Source organism: Phoca vitulina, unplaced genomic scaffold (assembly GCF_004348235.1).
Source record: "Phoca vitulina isolate PV1807 unplaced genomic scaffold, GSC_HSeal_1.0 scaffold4, whole genome shotgun sequence".
NCBI lineage: Eukaryota > Metazoa > Chordata > Mammalia > Carnivora > Phocidae > Phoca > Phoca vitulina.
This window is the reverse complement of record NW_022589707.1, coordinates 25,551,904-25,568,527: the sequence shown is the minus strand read 5'-3', so window position 1 is coordinate 25,568,527 and position 16,624 is coordinate 25,551,904. Positions and strand designations below refer to the sequence as shown.

The window sequence follows — 16,624 nt, the reverse complement described above, 5'->3', positions numbered from 1 at the left end:
CAGAAATAGAAGTCTCATTTACTTCATTTACTTTATTCAATGCTGTTTCCCTGACACTGGGGAAAATATTTGGTAGATTGTGCCAGGTATTTGTCGAATAAATAATTGTTAAATTAAGGAAGAGAGCTGAATAACATTTATACATTTTAAAAGAAAAATTTTGAAAGATAAGTTCTTAACCCCCAGGCAGAGTTGTTAAGGGTGAGAATTTTAGGCCCAATTTAAGGTTGATGAAAGGAAAATGGCATTTGGGGATGAGTTGTTTCCCCTCATGGTTGTCGATATAATCTACATAGGGAACTGATTCTGCTATAGTTGTTATAAGGAAAAATGCTTACATGTCCAAGAAATAGGGAAATTGCTTTTGGACATCATCTCACTCTATTTATTGGTCCAAAAGAATGAATCACATTCTAGGCGGGATTACACTCCCTGGATTTTATTTATTTATTTATTTATTTATTTATTTATATTTTAAGGACCACCTTCTCCATGATCTCACATTTCTTAGCAGCCTTCTCACAAATTAAAATGCATGTCTGGGGACTTTTTTTTCCACCATAAATAAATGTGTGTAAATTTATTCCATACACTTCTAGAATAATTATGATAAATGCTCCACCCCCTCCCCTGACCTATCATTTAAGATTCCATTTAGGCAAAAATTCTTTCTCGCTCTCCTACACTCCTCAGATATTCATATAAGTTCTTGTCCTTGGTTCCCTTACACTCTGAAGAGACCTTTCTTTTGCTAATTTGGCCACCACCAGAAAAAAATCCCAACTACAAGGTTGGATTAAGTGAAGAGTTGATTCAAGAGGTGCCTGGTGGCTCAGTCGGTTAAGCATCTGCCTTTGGCTCAGGTCATGATCTCAGGGTCCTGGGATTGAGCCCCATGTCAGGCTCTCTGCTCAGCACGGAGTCTGCTTCTCGCTCTCCCTCTGTGCTCATTCTCTCTCTCTCTCAAATAAATAAATAAATAAATAAGAGTTGATTCAAGATCAATTATACGTCAGTGCCAGCAACATATATTACTCCAGCCCTGCTGGATTGTTTTCACATTAGAAGGTAGAGGAAAGATCACCTGTTGTTTCTAGAGACATTATCTAATAATCTAGGATTATACAAACCTCTCCAACTTTTTTTTTTTTTTTTTAAGATTTTATTTATTTATTTGACAGAGAGAGACACAGTGAGAGAGGGAACACAAGCAGGGGGAGCGGGAGAGGGAGAAGCAGGCCTCCAGTGGAGCAGGGAGCCTGATGCGGGGACTCATTCAATCCCAGCACCCTGGGATCATGACCTGAGCCAAAGGCAGACGCTTAACAATTGAGCCACCCAGGTGCCCCCCTCCCCAACTTGTTTTATGGAGAGAAAGACCACCTATACTTTATATTAAATAAGGTGAAAATATTATTATTCCTAATAGATGCTAATATCATATTTATATGCACTTTGTACCTTTAAAACTATTTTAAAATACATTGTTACATTTAATACAATTCTGAAAAATTTTTCTTGGGCATTGTTGCTAAGGAAATTTTCACTGTCTTCCTCAGTGTAAGAGGACAAGACTATTATGAAAACTATTTTTAAAAATTATTGAGGGCGCCTGGGTGGCTCAGTTGGTTAAGCGAGTGCCTTCGGCTCAGGTCATGATCCTGGAGTCCCGGGATCGAGTCCCGCATCGGGCTCCCTGCTCGGCAGGGAGTCTGCTTCTCCCTCTGACCCTCCTCCCTCTCATGCTCTCTGTCTCTCATTCTCTCTCTCTCAAATAAATAAATAAAATCTTTAAAAAAAAAAAATTATTGACATGTTGGGGCGCCTGGGTGGCTCAGTCGGTTAAGCGTCTGCCTTCGGCTCAGGTCATGATCCCAGGGTCCTGGGATCGAGCCCCGCATCGTGCTCCCTGCTCGGTGGGGAGCCTGCTTCTCCCTCTCTCTCTGCCTGGCACTCTGCCTACTTGTGTTCTCTCTCTCTGTCAAATAAATAAATAAAATCTTTTTAAAAAAAATTATTGACATGTTAATTCAGCCTGAGTAATCAAGCATTAGGTAGGGGTTTGAGGAAAACTTAAGTCATGATTTATACCATGTTTGAGTTGGTCCATGATATTTTTAACCATATTCAACTGTGGGTTGAATCTCCATATGACAAGGAAAGTCGATTTCTTATGACCAGAAATCCCAGATTTTCTAGGAAGATTTAGAAGATTTATACATTTGTTAAATGTATAACTAAAAGTCACTTACATTCTGGTAGAGCTTTGTTAAATGTGTATCTACATATGATTTGTTTTCCGGATTGCATATAAATTTAATCAGAAATCATAGAAATATTTTGACAGTCCACACATCCTAACTTTTGTTTGGAAAATGTGGTCATTGAACCAACCGAGTCATTTTCAATAGCTCATTGGACAGAATACTTCTGAATTTCAATCAGAGGATGCTCTGATATAATGGAAAGGACACTGGAATGAGAATTAGAAGACAAATATCTGAGTCCAGATCCTGCCTCTTATACATCTTTTTATGATCTTGGGCCAATTACCAAATCTCTCTGAAATTTGTCTCATCTTAAAAAAGAGGATAATCGTATCTATATCTAAGGGTAGTTGTAAGGACTAAATCCAAGCATGCACGTGAAAGTGCTTGTAAGGTAAGAAGTAAGGTACCCGTGTTCCGTGTGAGCCCTCCCCGGAGGCTCCGAGCAAGGGCACGTTTGTCTGAGTCACTGCCGCGTTTCTAGTACTGGATATAGCATTGCAGCTGACTCACGGGAGATGCTCAGTACAGACTGATTGAATGAACAATAACTGTTCTTCCCTGAAGATGATTCAGTGTCTTGCTTATATCACAGTCTGAACCATGAAATCTCTTTTGTCTTCCCATGATTAAGATGTGGCGGTTAGAATAAATTATGTGCATTGTTCCTTCCAAATGTGACATTCTATGATTCCACGAATCCTCACTCTCAGACTCTTGGAAGTGTCATGTAACCTCATTGCTCTGTTGAAGTCTTGTATCCATAGGACAGAATAACATAATTCTCAGATACCATTTCATTGTATCTCTATAATATACAAACAAGAGAGATCATCCTGACCCAATCATTCAGTCAGTTCAGAAAAAATTAAAGAAAATCACCAGTGAATGAATGGTTAATAGCCAGAAGCATTCGAATTCATTTGTCTGTACAGTATACTGAGTAATTCTTACTTCAGTTACTAAGCCCTGTAGAAGAGGGAAATTTCTCATCTGTGAATCATGATTCTAATAAAATCTCCAAGGGCTGGTGTAAATACCCATAAAACACTGGTGCTTATTATTTCCTGAGAGTTGCTGAGAAGATAAGGCATTGTTTATAGTTACAGCAATATATAAGAAAATTAAACCCGTTCTCCCTTCTTCTCATTGTACTCTTAGGCTGGGAATATTTGTCTTGATTAAGCATGAGTCCACAATGACGACTCAGAGTTCAAGGCCTTTCATGAAGTCTTCATTACTATTGGAGAATAATGATCAAGGGGCAGATGCCAAAGTTTATTTGGGCATGTAGACTTTTGGAGACTTCAATTCAGATTTCGTTTTCTGTATTTCCTGCTATTTGTTCGGCTGGTGTGTCACCTCCACCTGTAACACGAGGCCCTGAAACATTCACAGATGGGTTTGCCAAGCTCCCCAGCCTCTGCTGAAGTAACCAGTGTGAGCAATCTGGCTGACTGGACATTGGATGCATCTTCGTCATTTAATTATTTGAATTGGGTTTACGGGCAGTAATATGATTCCTCTCATCCGTGGAACTTAGGAAGGCCTGCAGTGCTATTAAAATAAGATTGGGTGGACTGCCTGGGGAAATCCAGAGCCTATGATTCAATTACAGGGGCTTTCACAGGGTCAGTCACTACTCGGAAATTACAAAATCAAGTTAAGAGCCAAAAGTAGTCTAAATGGTAAACTGATCATGTTGATCAGATTTTAATCATGCTCTGTTATCTACAACTAGATCATAGCATGAGGGAACAGATGGAGAGTCACTTGTTCATCCAAGTGGTTTCGTCTAGTCTTTATTTCCATGGGCAGCCTAAAACGTAAATTCGGTTAGGTCTGTGAAAAATTGTCAAGTAGAAGAAGACTGGCTTTCCAGTTCCTTCTTTCAGCCAGTTGTCATTGGCCCCAAGTCCTCTATCCAGCTCGGGTTATCCTTTGTTTTATCTGCCATCCAGGCTTGTTTCTTTCTCCACTCAGCCCCATGTTGCATCCGGCATGTGCTCTCCCTCTTCCCACTCTTCGCTGGCACACATTGGACAGCACTTGGATTGCTTCACTCTCCTACAATTCCACTCATACGAGGCTGAGGTTACCTGCAGTAGGGACAACTGGCAGTGTGTGTCTGTGTGTGTGTTTTGGGGGGGGGGAGGTGTTCAATGATCAACCCACAAATGATATTCCCCCCCCTGCCTTTAACTGGGGGTTTTTTTTTTTTTTTTTTTTTTGCCTGAAACTCAGTCTTTCTCCACGTTTTGGTGCCTCCTCTTTCTTATGACCCTCCTCTCTGTCCTGAGAAACTCAAAATTACTCAACTATTTTATGCAGATCTATAAAGTCTCACTCTTCCACCTTCCAGGCCTTATCTTGGGGCTTTTCTTTCCCACTGAATGTTGTGAAACTGAGGAGTTCCTAAGAAGATTTGTGTCTCCAGCTTCTGAAACCACACTATTGTTTTTCCTTGCTTAGCTTCCATCCTTCCTTTGATTTCCTACAGTTAATGCCCATCTGTAGAAACCCAGGAGCCTGGTGCTTTCTACCCTCCCAGGACACACAGTGAACTTCAGGTCTCAGCCTGTCTTATTCTGCCCCAGGCTGCTGAGGGGTTCTATGATACACCCATTCCAAAAGATTCCTTCCCAGTTAGTCTGATGCATTAATACCAAGATTTAATCCCATTAAACTATCACTCCCAGCGAAGTGTGCCTAACTGAAAATGGCAGAAATGTATATGGATTGCATTTCGATAGAGGACTTGACCCAAAGTGTTAACATCAGTGGTTCTCAGCTGGGAATGGTTTTGTCTTACACCTTGCTTCCTCCACCCCCTCACCGAGAACATCTGGCAATATCTGGGACACTTTTGGTTGTCAGGGCTGGGAAGCAGGAGAGTACCTCCAACATCTAGTGTGTAGAGACAGGCTTGCTTCTAAAGATTATACAATGTGTAGGACAGTCCTCTCACCCAAAGGGTTAGCGAATAGGGCAGTTTCATTGATAATGATTGGGCAAATATATTTGGGGAAAATGGTCTTTGAAAAACACATGTAGACACACGTATCATCACCTCTTCTGCAGATCATCCTAGAGGGACAGCAAGCAGCCTGACAGTCAGGCCACCTTGGGGTACTTGATGTGCAGAGTCAGCACCTTGCTTAGTCAGGTTACCCCAAAACAGTTTATCAGGGAAGAGCAAATGTTGGGTGGATTTCCTTTGCTGGGGGAGAGTTTATTTCCATTTTCCGAGCTTTCCCTACCAGTGTATAAGTAGCACCCACAATCAGGATACACAGATCTCAATAAAGGGGCAAGGGATCTTGTATGTTTCTATTCAAGCTGAAAAAATACCATTTTAGCCAAAAGCAAGCACTATACATGGAAAGTAATAATTTGGAGTGGTCAATGGGGGTGGGTCTAGCTGCTGTGGAGAGACACTGAATTTATAAACACAGCCAAAGCATGCTGGCACCTAGAGGGGGTAAGCACTTAAATGGCAACACAGGGTGAAAATGTGGAATAATTTCTCAATCACTTACCCGTGAGCTCACAAGAGTATTTTTTAGTAAGGTAAGCCAACTGTCTTCCCTGAAAATCTTTACAAACTTGAAAGCCACCTCTTGATAAGGTTGTGTAAGAAGTGTATTCCTGAGAAAAGACAAGGGAATAATTCCCATAACCTGCAGGGATTTCTTTCCACTAGAGGGTTTGGCAAGACTATCACAAGTTTAAAATAACAAAGTCAACACTGGAAATTCACTTTATTATGTTTTGATTTCACAGAAAATGTAGACTTGTAAATAACAATAGTTCTTTGTAACAATCTGCATGACACTTTTATTAGCTCATGGAAGTGGGAGGTTTGGTTAAACAGGAATCATGTGAATATCAGGGAAAAAAAACTAGAGTTGGAACAACTATGATTTAGAAAAATAATAATCATGTTGGGCTTTGCAAACCACCTGTCACCTTGCTGATCCCCTGAAAAATGTAAAGAACATTCTCATGGATGAGTGAAAATTTTCTCTGCCTAGGTAAGGAGAAGGTCAAAATAAGCACGCCTTTGTGAGCTTATTTATACCAGTGGATTGTTTTTCAGAAGGTCAGCACAGACCTGACAAAAGCAATTTACCAGCTTTGGAACTGGCGAGGTTTATTTGTTAAGAGTACGCTTCTTGCTCTTAAGACAAGGAAACCCAGGTTGAAGTACAGTAAATAGACACAAAAGAATGGTTCTGGTCGATTGGACACCACTCTGAGCCTTTATTTGGAGAGCAGGCAAGGGGGGAGATGAATGTTCTTCAGCTGAGCGAGACCACACCAGCCCCAGGCCAGCCTTTAATAAATGAGAAGTAATAACAATATCTTGGCCTGAAAATGCCATCAAGGACAAGTGCATGCACCATCATGTTGGCTGCCTCTGAGGGAGCCCTGCTTTAGGTTTTGTAGAGCTGATGTAAGATTCCTTAATAAATTAATCAGGCTGAGAAATGTTAATGTGCAGCTAGATTTTCTGACTTTAAAGCTACTTTCTTTGAAAAAGAAACGTGATACCTGATGTTTTCGAGCTTCGTGATAACTCCGATGGAAAGGAATACGGTTATGACAATCGAGAACGTCTCTTGAAATGAACCTTGGCAGCCTCACGCAGAGCTACGCGACAGGTGCGGAGAATGCGAGCAATGGCCCGAGGCCCTGCACCTCTAGGCCTCCCGATGCCTCGGGGAGAAGGTGCTGGGAGGGGACAGGGGAACAACAGCAGAAGGAGGGGCGGTGGGTACCCACAAGAGCTGAAGAAGCCACTCTGCCCCATCACCAAGCTCAGCCAGTCACTTGGCAACAACTACCTGGCTCTTTCCCTCTCAATCCTTTCCCATCATCCGGCCCCATACGGAATATATTGCCATTTGATAGATCCTTCAGGGATGCTCCTTTCAGTCTGGTGATATCCGTATTATGCCAGGGCCTCCATCCTGGAGGGGCAAGGAGCCCCGGCTGGTCGTGGTCACCGCACTTGGGGCTTTTGTGCTGGAGCTTGGATGGGAGAGGCTGTCTGAGGTGTAACCGGGATACACCCTGACAAAGCATGCTCACAGAATACAAGTCAGTCCGGTCCAGCCTTCCGAAGTGCAGACCAATGTGGGGAGGCACATTTATTGAAGACAACTCATTTGCTAAGACTCAGAGTCATGTGCAGATGGCATCTTTAGAAAGATATGTAGATATGTAGAAAACCCCACTGAGTCATCAAGATCTCCTATTGTGTTGGAACTTTTTCAGACATTGCCGAACATTAATGGGCATCCTCTCGGGCCTAGAAAACTTGGTTTTATCATAAGATTTTCACTGAGAGGGAACTTGTAAGGGATCCGAACTGAATGGGTTCTTTTACTTTGTTTTGGGTAATTTGTGCCGTACATTCCCTTAAAAGCCTCAGGTAATCCAGAGTTCAGTCTATCTTAGAATCATGGCATATTGATCTTCCCCCAAACCCTAAAGAAAATGAGTTTGAATTTATCTTCAACTGTTTTTTAATTTTTTTTCCAATAGTGGAGATTTCCTCTTTCAGAAGTAAAAGCAGATAAAAATACTTCATTCTCTTATTACTCCCTCTATCATGGCCACACCCACTGCCACTTGAGAGGGCTGTCACAGTCTGCCTTACAGATTTGGAAAATGTAGGCAGGTTTCTATATGGATATGCCTTATGCCCTTGCTCCTTATCAAGAAGGATGCATCTCAGCATGAAATGAAAGTCAGATCAAAACATCCCAGCAATTAAAAGAAATCATGACCATCCACTTTGGATGCTAAAATGACTTAGAATCCACTTGGGTTAATTCTGAGACAAACTAGATAAAGTGCTTGACTTTCCTGACTCCTCTGTTTGCAGTGGAGATTGGGGGCAATGGCAGATAAGTGCACAGAGGCCTTCACCCCTCTTGGTCTCAGCTTTCTCAGATACAAACTGGAGGGAGCCAAGATGTCCTTTTAGATCCTTTCCATTTCTAAATACACCCATGGATTTATGATTTCGTAGTTCATCCAGCAGGGAGAAGGGCTGATGGCTGTGGGACCACCGTGCAAGTCCCCTCATCCCCGCCAGAAAAGCGTCCACAGGCAGCTGAATGTAACTAAGACAGCCCACCTGCCCAGCCTTCCCACTCGCCCTCGAAGGCCCATGCTGAGCTCAGAGCAACTCTGCCCTGCTCCACTCTTCCCATCCTCTGAATCCATAGAATAAAAAGAGGACAGTTACTTTGGAAAATCAGATGACAAATTTGGGGGTTTGGGAGTGAAGGAAAGGAGATGAATTCTGTCATTTTGATGAGGGCTGGGAGGCAAGCATCAATTCTGACAAAGTACTGCAGCAGGTTGTTGTCCATGAGCTTCAGTCTAGACGTCCTGCTGCAGAGCAAGGACCAAGAAACTGAAGGCCAGGCTGTCAATGAATGAGTGAGCCTCGATCAGTGGACACCAGATGCATAGAATGGAACATCCTGTTAGTAAATGTGAAGAGACCACACTGAGAACCAGAACCTACCTGTACCAAGGGGATGAGAAGTATCTTCAGATATTTCGCCTTTCTTTCACCTAACATACAAAATGGGGCAGCAGCCTCTCTATTTTCCCTGGATGTCATCTTCTGGCTCATGGCTGAAGCCAGCCACAATCTGCACGTTGATGTTCCCAAATTACACCTGGCCCCTTAAATATAGTCTCCAAATGACGATTTGTTTGCAATATAATACACTAGGGTTGCCAACTTTATAAGCAAGGCTATGTGTCATTTGCTCTAGGCTATGATGTCTTGTCATCTTGTCAGCGTCAGATGAACACAGTTCAGTATGACAGCTCTTTCAAACGTGCTTGAAGGGTGATGGGTATAAGCTGATGCTCCTCGGCACACGTGGCCCACTCATTCTGGGCATCTGTTTTTGGTGAAGGCTGTCCAGGCATGACTTAGCTCTGGAAACCTCTCTGTCAGCATGCTGATTCCCTGGTCTTGTCATCCCCAAAGTTTTCTTTCTCAAAGCCATTTCAACTACAAAATTCCATGGGTCACGTGCATCATACCAGATAGGAATTTTATTCCCCCTTTTTTCCTTATCTGTCAAGACACATTTTCTGATATTCCATTCACTAAGTTATTTTCCTCCATCTTCCCCCAATAGGCACAGAATACTGCCAGATCATCAATCTTCTTTTAAATTCCTTTCAGATCCTAAGTAAGAAGGAAGTCTCATTCCTTAAAGCTTCTTTATATCAAGGGGACAGTAATGCAAAGCAATTCCTTTCTGAGGCTCTTGCTATTGTAAAGATTCCAAACTATACCAAGGACAACGGTTCCATCTGGTCACATCAAACTTTAATATGGCAATAAACGTCTTGAAAAATACGCATTTTAAACCTAAAGTTCATTAAAAGCCATCCTTCTCCAAGCAATTACCAATTACCCCTGGAGGGGGTGGCTGTGAAAATCACTTGATCAGGCAAAAGCCTTGCTTGGTCTTTTCAAGATTTAAAGTTAATTCAGTGGCAGTTGGTCCTGCTGTCTTTACCCTCCAGAGAGAAGTATAGAATTTTGTAACTGTGAGCATTTATTGTGAGACCACAAAACAAGCTCCTTTGGGACACTCTTTTCCCCTCTGGCTAAGTGCTCCTGAAAGAGGAAACATCTAGGTGGGTGGAGACGGGATCAGCCTCCCACCCCCCATCCCCCTTCCCCTCTTAGCAATCTGTCCTGATCAGGAAGAGATGGGCCCCCAGAATGCTGGAAGTCGGGGAGGATAAGGCATGCTTTATGTGCAGCATGTGGCCCCCGTCCTGAGGCCCCTGCGGAGCGAGAAGGGGCTTCTGTTGAGACAAAGGTCACATGCCTTAGGAAATATCTCCCCGAGGAAGCCAGGAGGCCCAGGGTCCTGGCAGATCCCACGGAGTCCCCGCAGGAGGGCAGGTGGGCGGAGCCTTCCACCGACGTCATGTGGGAGCCGCCCAGTCAGCGCTCTTGGGGGCCTTGCACGTGTGCACGTCCAGGGCCTCCACACAGTCCTGACAGCGCACGGCACAGCACCAGTGGAACTTACACTCGCACTTGGTCATCCGGGTGACGCGCGAGGTGTCGTAGCCTCTCCCGCAGCACATGACTTCGCAGCTGTCCATGCCGCGGGAAGTCAGGTTGCACACGCGGCCTGCTGTCCCCGGGGAGCCTGGAAGACAAGCGGGGGGGGGGGGCACTGAGAAGGTGTGGGCCGAATACAGTGGGCCTCAGGAGGGCGCCCGGCCCCTCGTCACCACGGCCTGGGGCTGAGCCACCTGTTCTGGGGCCCAGGCAGTGTCTGTCGGCCCCAGGCGCCGGCCCCAGCGAGTGTAGCCGTGCCCACAGGGCCAAGTCACGGAAAGATGGATGCGAAACTTTGGACCTGCCGTGGGCAACTTAACTCTAGTGCTCCCACTTCTGAGCTGGATAAACGTTTCCGTTTATCCCTACCCAGCCTTGAATTAGTGGATCACTGAGTGGGCAAGGCCAGCTCAGAACGAAAGAAGGGTCTGTCCTAGCTCCCTCTCACCGGCCCTCAAACCACATCAAGGAAGCAGTGACCCAGGTTAGGGCTCTCAGAATTTGTCAGGGTGTGGAGCCCTCAAAGGGAGGGGATTCTGTCTCCCCAGACCTGACTAGGGGGCCTTACTAGAAAGAGGCGAGAACTCTGGTGGCTGAAGGGGAGGTGTGGGCATCGTTTGTGTAAGACCTGGAGGAGCGAGCGCCGCCCAGCCTGCTTTACCTCAAGCGCTGCGGTCCAGTGGGCCATCTAGATGTGTGTGGGGCTCCTGGTCGAAGCCAGGATGCTAAGCCTTCGGTGAACAGAACTGGCGTAAAAACCTGTTAGGAACTAGCAGTGGAACATTGTCTTAGTTATTTAAGGTGAGGTTTCCTAAATGGCAATTCATTTTTATGTATTTGTGTCTGAAAAAGACTCTCAAAGATAGGATGTCTCTTCATGTGTCCTATTCCTGGGGAAGCACCCAGAATTCTTTTATAAGAGCATTATCAGACGATTGCTCAACTCACAAGGATCCTTTCTGCTTCTTTCTGCCCCAAAGAAATGGGCATTTGGCTGCCATGTTGAACAACATCACCTGCTCTGCTGGTGGCAGGTGACTGGGCCAAGCGTGGGGACATGGCTTGTGCTGGCCAATCAGGTAGATTTCCCTGGGGACTGGCGGGTTTGCTGGAGCTCGGCGGTCGTGCCAAACACACATTCAGTAGCCAGCCACGGGCAGCCGTGTACCATGATGATGTATGGGGGCCGGTGGTCTACAGAGAGATGAGAATGAGGCAGATGTACAGAGACAGAGAGGACAAGGCATGGAAAGAGGATGCTGCCCAGATCCTGGACTATCTTCCTGGAGCTGCTTCCATTTCTCCCTGAGGCCTGGCTACATTCCAAACTTTGAGTTCCTAGAGGTTCTGTATCCTTATGATAAATTTCTCCTTTCAGCTTAAACCACTCCCATCTTCTATTGCTTGCAATCAACAATTCTAAATAATTGACAAACCGAGAGAAGCTAAGCTCCTTATTAAAAAAAAAAAGTATGTCAGGATGAAAAAGAAAGTGACTTAATTCATTTTCAGTTCCTCTATCATTTAACAAGGAATTTCTCCTGCTTCATAACTCCTGGCCTGCCTCGTGACTCTCTCTTTGTTTATCACAATCCAACTGTGTTCCAATTATCTACATAAATGTCATGTTGCCCTGCCTGTCAAGAATGACCCGGGAAGCAGCCAGGTTCCAGCAGGGCGTTGGGTGGAGAAGAGGAGAGGGGTGGGCAGAACTCGTTCTGCGTGATCAGGCCGCTGACAGCAGGAAGGCAGGCAGGGGATTTCATGATGACAGGAAGGATGGCAAAGGGCTGGGGTCAGGGGGGACAGGGGGGCCAGCCAGGGATGGCCAGGAGCCTCTCTCGTGCTGAAGAAGCACCCAGCTAGAAGAGGCAGCAGCTGGGGCTAGGTTCGGGGCGACGGTCAGGACAGTGCTCAGAATTGCTGACTGGACAAGAAGGACGCACTGCCGAATGCCGCCTCTGAACAGCACGCCCGTTATTTCATTCGGCAAACATCTAATGAACACAAACGTGTAAGACACCATGCCGGCTGCATAGAATTTTGGGTAGTGGTGGTGGAGAAATAAAATAATTAGAATTCACTTCCTATTCTCTGAGCACTCATACTATAATGAAGAGATTAATATGTAAAGAGATACCTCCACTACTTCTAGGTAACTGTTCCATTTGCTGAAGACCTGCTGTAACCTCCAGGAGAGATTTTGCAAAGCACCACTGCAGACAAAGCTCACGATGGTAGAATGAGGTTATTTAGAGCTTGGACACATCAGGGTTCAAGTCCTAGCTTTTGCCATCTATCAGCTGGGTGACGTTGGGCATGCCATTAGGTCTCATTAATCTCATTAGGCGTCAGTTTCTTCCCTTGCCGAACTGGGATAAAAACGGAGTTCCTTCCTTACAGGGCTGCGGTGAGGTGGGAATGAGATCCTGCATGAAAAGCACCTGGCAAATAAGGGCTCAGTTAATGTTACCCTTCCATTCACTTAGCGTGTGTTTATTGAGTGCCTAGATGTGTTAGGCACAGTTGTGGGAGCTTGGGATATATCAGAACAAAATAAAGATCCTGCCCTGAGGAGCTTATGTTCTAGAGGGAGTAAGCCAAATATATAGTAATGATAATGAGTGCTATTAATACCGATTGCAGCAAACAGGATCAGAAAGGAGCTGCTAACAGCCCAGTTTTACAGAGGTGGCTTCGGAGATAGGACAGAGAGGATAAGTAGACCTGGAGGGAGAAGGGGGCAAAGGGAGTCCTAGGTGAGAGAGAACCTCCCAGCAGACCCCCGGGGCGCGTTCACGGGACCGCAGCCAGTGTGGCCACTGCGCAGGCGCGGGGCGGGCCAAGAGCCCGGAAAGGGGGCCGGGCGCAGGTTTAGGGCCTTCCTGCCTTGCTACAGTTTGGGTTTTATCCCGTGGGGAGTGGTGAGCCTGTCCAGATTTGTTAGCAGCGGAAACCTTGTCGGAATGAGGCAGGGAGGTATCCTTGAGGCAGCTGGATTCGTCCAGGCAGGAGATACTGAGCGGAGGACAAATATGTGACAGGCGAAAGGGGGAGAATCACTAGGACTTGGGGACTCACTGAATTGGGGGTAGGGGGTCAAGGAGGAAAAGATTGAAAACCGTGCACTTGGCTCAACACGAAGGAGGTAAGGGGCGCCCTCTGATGAGAGCTGCTTCAGCAGAACCCCAGGACGGAGCCGCGATCGCGGAGTGAATGGGGGGCGAGGGCAGACGGACATGGAGTGTAGCCGGTTTTCAAGAAACTTGGTGGCAAAGCGGACGAAAGAGCATGGCTGCAAGGAGTGATGAGCCCGAGGTGGGACTTTAAGGTTATTTTAAGCTGTGAAGTTTTTGGGTGGTTTGTTACACAGTAGTAGACACCTGACACAATTCGGAAGGTTCTAATTACATCAAGTACAAAAGTGGGAAAACCCAGTCTATGTTATTAGAAGTCAGGGTAGTGATTTCCCTTGGTGAATAGTGAAAAGGGGCATGAGAGAGGCTTCTGGAATACCAGTCCTCTTCAGGTCTTGGTCTGGGCCTAGATTATATGGGTGTGTTCATTTTGAGACCATTCCCTGAGCTATACATGTGGCGTGCGATTTTCTGTATGTGTTTTATGTTCCAGTAACGAGAAGAAGAAGGAGGAGGCCAGATACGCAAAGCCAGGAAACCAGCAAAACTCTAATATGTGAGCAGCAGAAAGAAAGGTGTGTAACCTGGCTGGAATGCAGCATTCAAAGGGGAGCGTGGCAGGAGGTGAGGCGGGAGAGGTGGGCAGAAGCCAAGACGTGGAAGGCCTTGTGGGACAGGTGAGGGCATTGAAACTTTAACCCAAGGACAATGGAGTGCTCCTGAGAGTTTTTACCCAAAGTGGGGCATGATGGATTTACATTCAGAAGGCTTGCTGTGGGTGCTGGGGTCAGATGGATTGAAGGGGGCCAGGGTAAAGGCAAGGAGCCAAGTTAGAGAGCAGTGAAGTGCCCTGTGCAGGGCACAGGGTGATGGGGACAAGGACAGTGGTGGTGGGGGTGGGAGAGGTTAAAGGGTTCAGGGGATGTGGAGGAGGCAGGACGGGCAGGACATGGAGGGTGAGGGTCAGGAAGTACTCCCAGGCTTCTGGCTTGAGTGACTGGATTTATGCTGGTGAACTTCCTTGGGGTGGGACACCTGGGGAGGGGCAGGCTTTGAGCCAAGATCCTGAGTTTTGTTTTCAACATGTTGACTTTGTTGTGACAGTGGGTCATCCAGGTAGAAATGTTCACTGAAAATACTCTTTGGGACTCAGGAGAGAGGTCAGCAGGGAGATGCAGAGTGGGAAATCTTTATCTCAGAGGTGGCCCCTGGAGCCATGGTGCAAAGGAGACCCCCGGGGTGTGAAAAGCACTGTCACCTGCCACGCTAGAGGCCGCTCTGAATTTTCACCTTGTGTTTTGTCCATAAGCCCTGCACACCCATAAACATTCTTCACTTCCACCAATATGCATTCATTAAAATATGAATACATGCAATTGGAATTTTCTCTCCCCCTTGGTGCTGTGAGGTGGAGGGAGGGTGTCGCCAGGACAGGGAGGTGAGGAGTGTCATTCCCGAATCACCCTGTGGGCTTTTTACCGACATCGAACTTGGTGACCTTTCCCCAGTGGCCTGACCCTAAGGAGGGTCTGAGCTGGTGGTCTGACTCAGCTGCAGCCATGGTTGGGGTGTTTTTGTCCCTCAGATGCAAAAAATTGAACCGGACTCTGAATACGAGGAGGGCTCAGTGAAGTGACCTCAGCTCCATCAAAACTCTTAGAGAAGTGGTCAAAGTGATGGCCATTGACAAGAGCTTAACTCAGAAGTGGTTTCAGTCAAGGAAACAAAGTCAGCCCGAGAACACCACAGAATGCCCGAGAACACCACTCATCTGAACATACCACTCTCCACTGGCCAACCAAACGGGGTGTAATGAGGGCCCAGAAGAAGGAAGATGCGAGGGGTTTTTGAAGGTTGAGAGCCACTGATGTGAGAACGGTGGTGAGGTCACAGCCTGGAGGAGGAATGACCCCCCCTCCGAGGACCCCAGGCTCCCAGGAATGCGCCAGCCGAGAGGTGCACGGCAGACTCTGTCATCTGGGGAGAGGATGAGGCTACCGGACGATGGACTATAAATTGGCCCTTACTTTGGAGTTTGGATCTAATTAGATTTAATGACAGACTGTCGAGCAGGAGAGCAATTTTGACACTTGCTGCCATTTGAGCAGAATATAGAGCCATTTCATCAAAACCCTGAAAAGAACATTTCTAGGGTGCAGAATCTATACAAAATTTGCTCACATTGCTTTCCTTTACTGGAATTATAATAAGGCCCCATTATTAATGACAGCAGAAGGGCTCTACTGTCTTAGGGGCCTCCCACTGTCCTTTCCAAAACAGAAGGCGTCACCATTATCCTTAAAATAAGAGATAAGAATCAAGACTATAAATGTGTGTGTGTGTGTGAGTGAGCACTTTGTGAAAGGGACCCTCTGATCTTCCTTCTTGTTTAGTTCTAAATATTTGAGATATACACTTTTAGATCTTTTATTCCCCCCAATACTATACCAATTCATTAACTAATGAGTTACTCCTCCCTGCCTGGGCCACAGCAGGAACCACCAGGTTAATAAAGCCAGCCCACCTGTCATCCCGAAGCCCCTGCCTCCTTGCCTTTTCCCTCGCTTCCCCTTATTCTTCTTGCTTCCTTCCCCTCTGCCTTCTTTTCCATCCTCTATCTTTTCTTTTTGTTCATAATTGGGGCCAATATTTATGGGGCACCGACATGGGGTAGGCCCTGTGAGAAGCATTTTGCCTGTATTATCTCATTTAATTCTTGTAAGCTTAGAAAGTAGGTTCTGTTGTCACCAGTTTGGAAATGAGGGAATGGATGTGGGTGAGTAACCTGCTCATGATCACACAGCTAGCAGGTGGCAGGTCAGGATTTGAAGCCAGGCTTGTGTGAGTCCAGAGCTCAAGCTCTTGACCATTGTGACATCTGGCAGAGAGCTCCATCCCGCAGCCCTGCCAGATCCCAGGGAGCAGAGAGTTAGCATCCTTCGTGCTCTCTCCTTCACTATTTTATCAAGTGAAGAACTTGCAAAGGTCCTGACGTGTAACCGTTTTGGAAGGGACTTTTTCTCCAGCATATGCTATGCTATAGACAACGAGGACACCTACAGTTACACGAGAATGTGAAGGCTGGTTAGCATGGTATT

The 16,624-nt window shown here is 45.9% G+C and overlaps 1 protein-coding gene across 1 annotated transcript in view; it reads right to left on the bottom strand.

Moving 5' to 3' along the window:
• Positions 1–5,606: 5,606 nt before the first annotated feature.
• WNT2 (Wnt family member 2) overlaps positions 5,607–16,624 on the bottom strand; it is a 46,719-nt gene continuing 35,701 nt past the window's right edge. Inside the window, exon 5 of the mRNA XM_032401713.1 lies at positions 5,607–10,477. Coding sequence (XP_032257604.1) covers positions 10,248–10,477 — 230 coding nt within the window. The 3' untranslated portion in view covers positions 5,607–10,247. The remainder of the gene's footprint in view (positions 10,478–16,624) is intronic.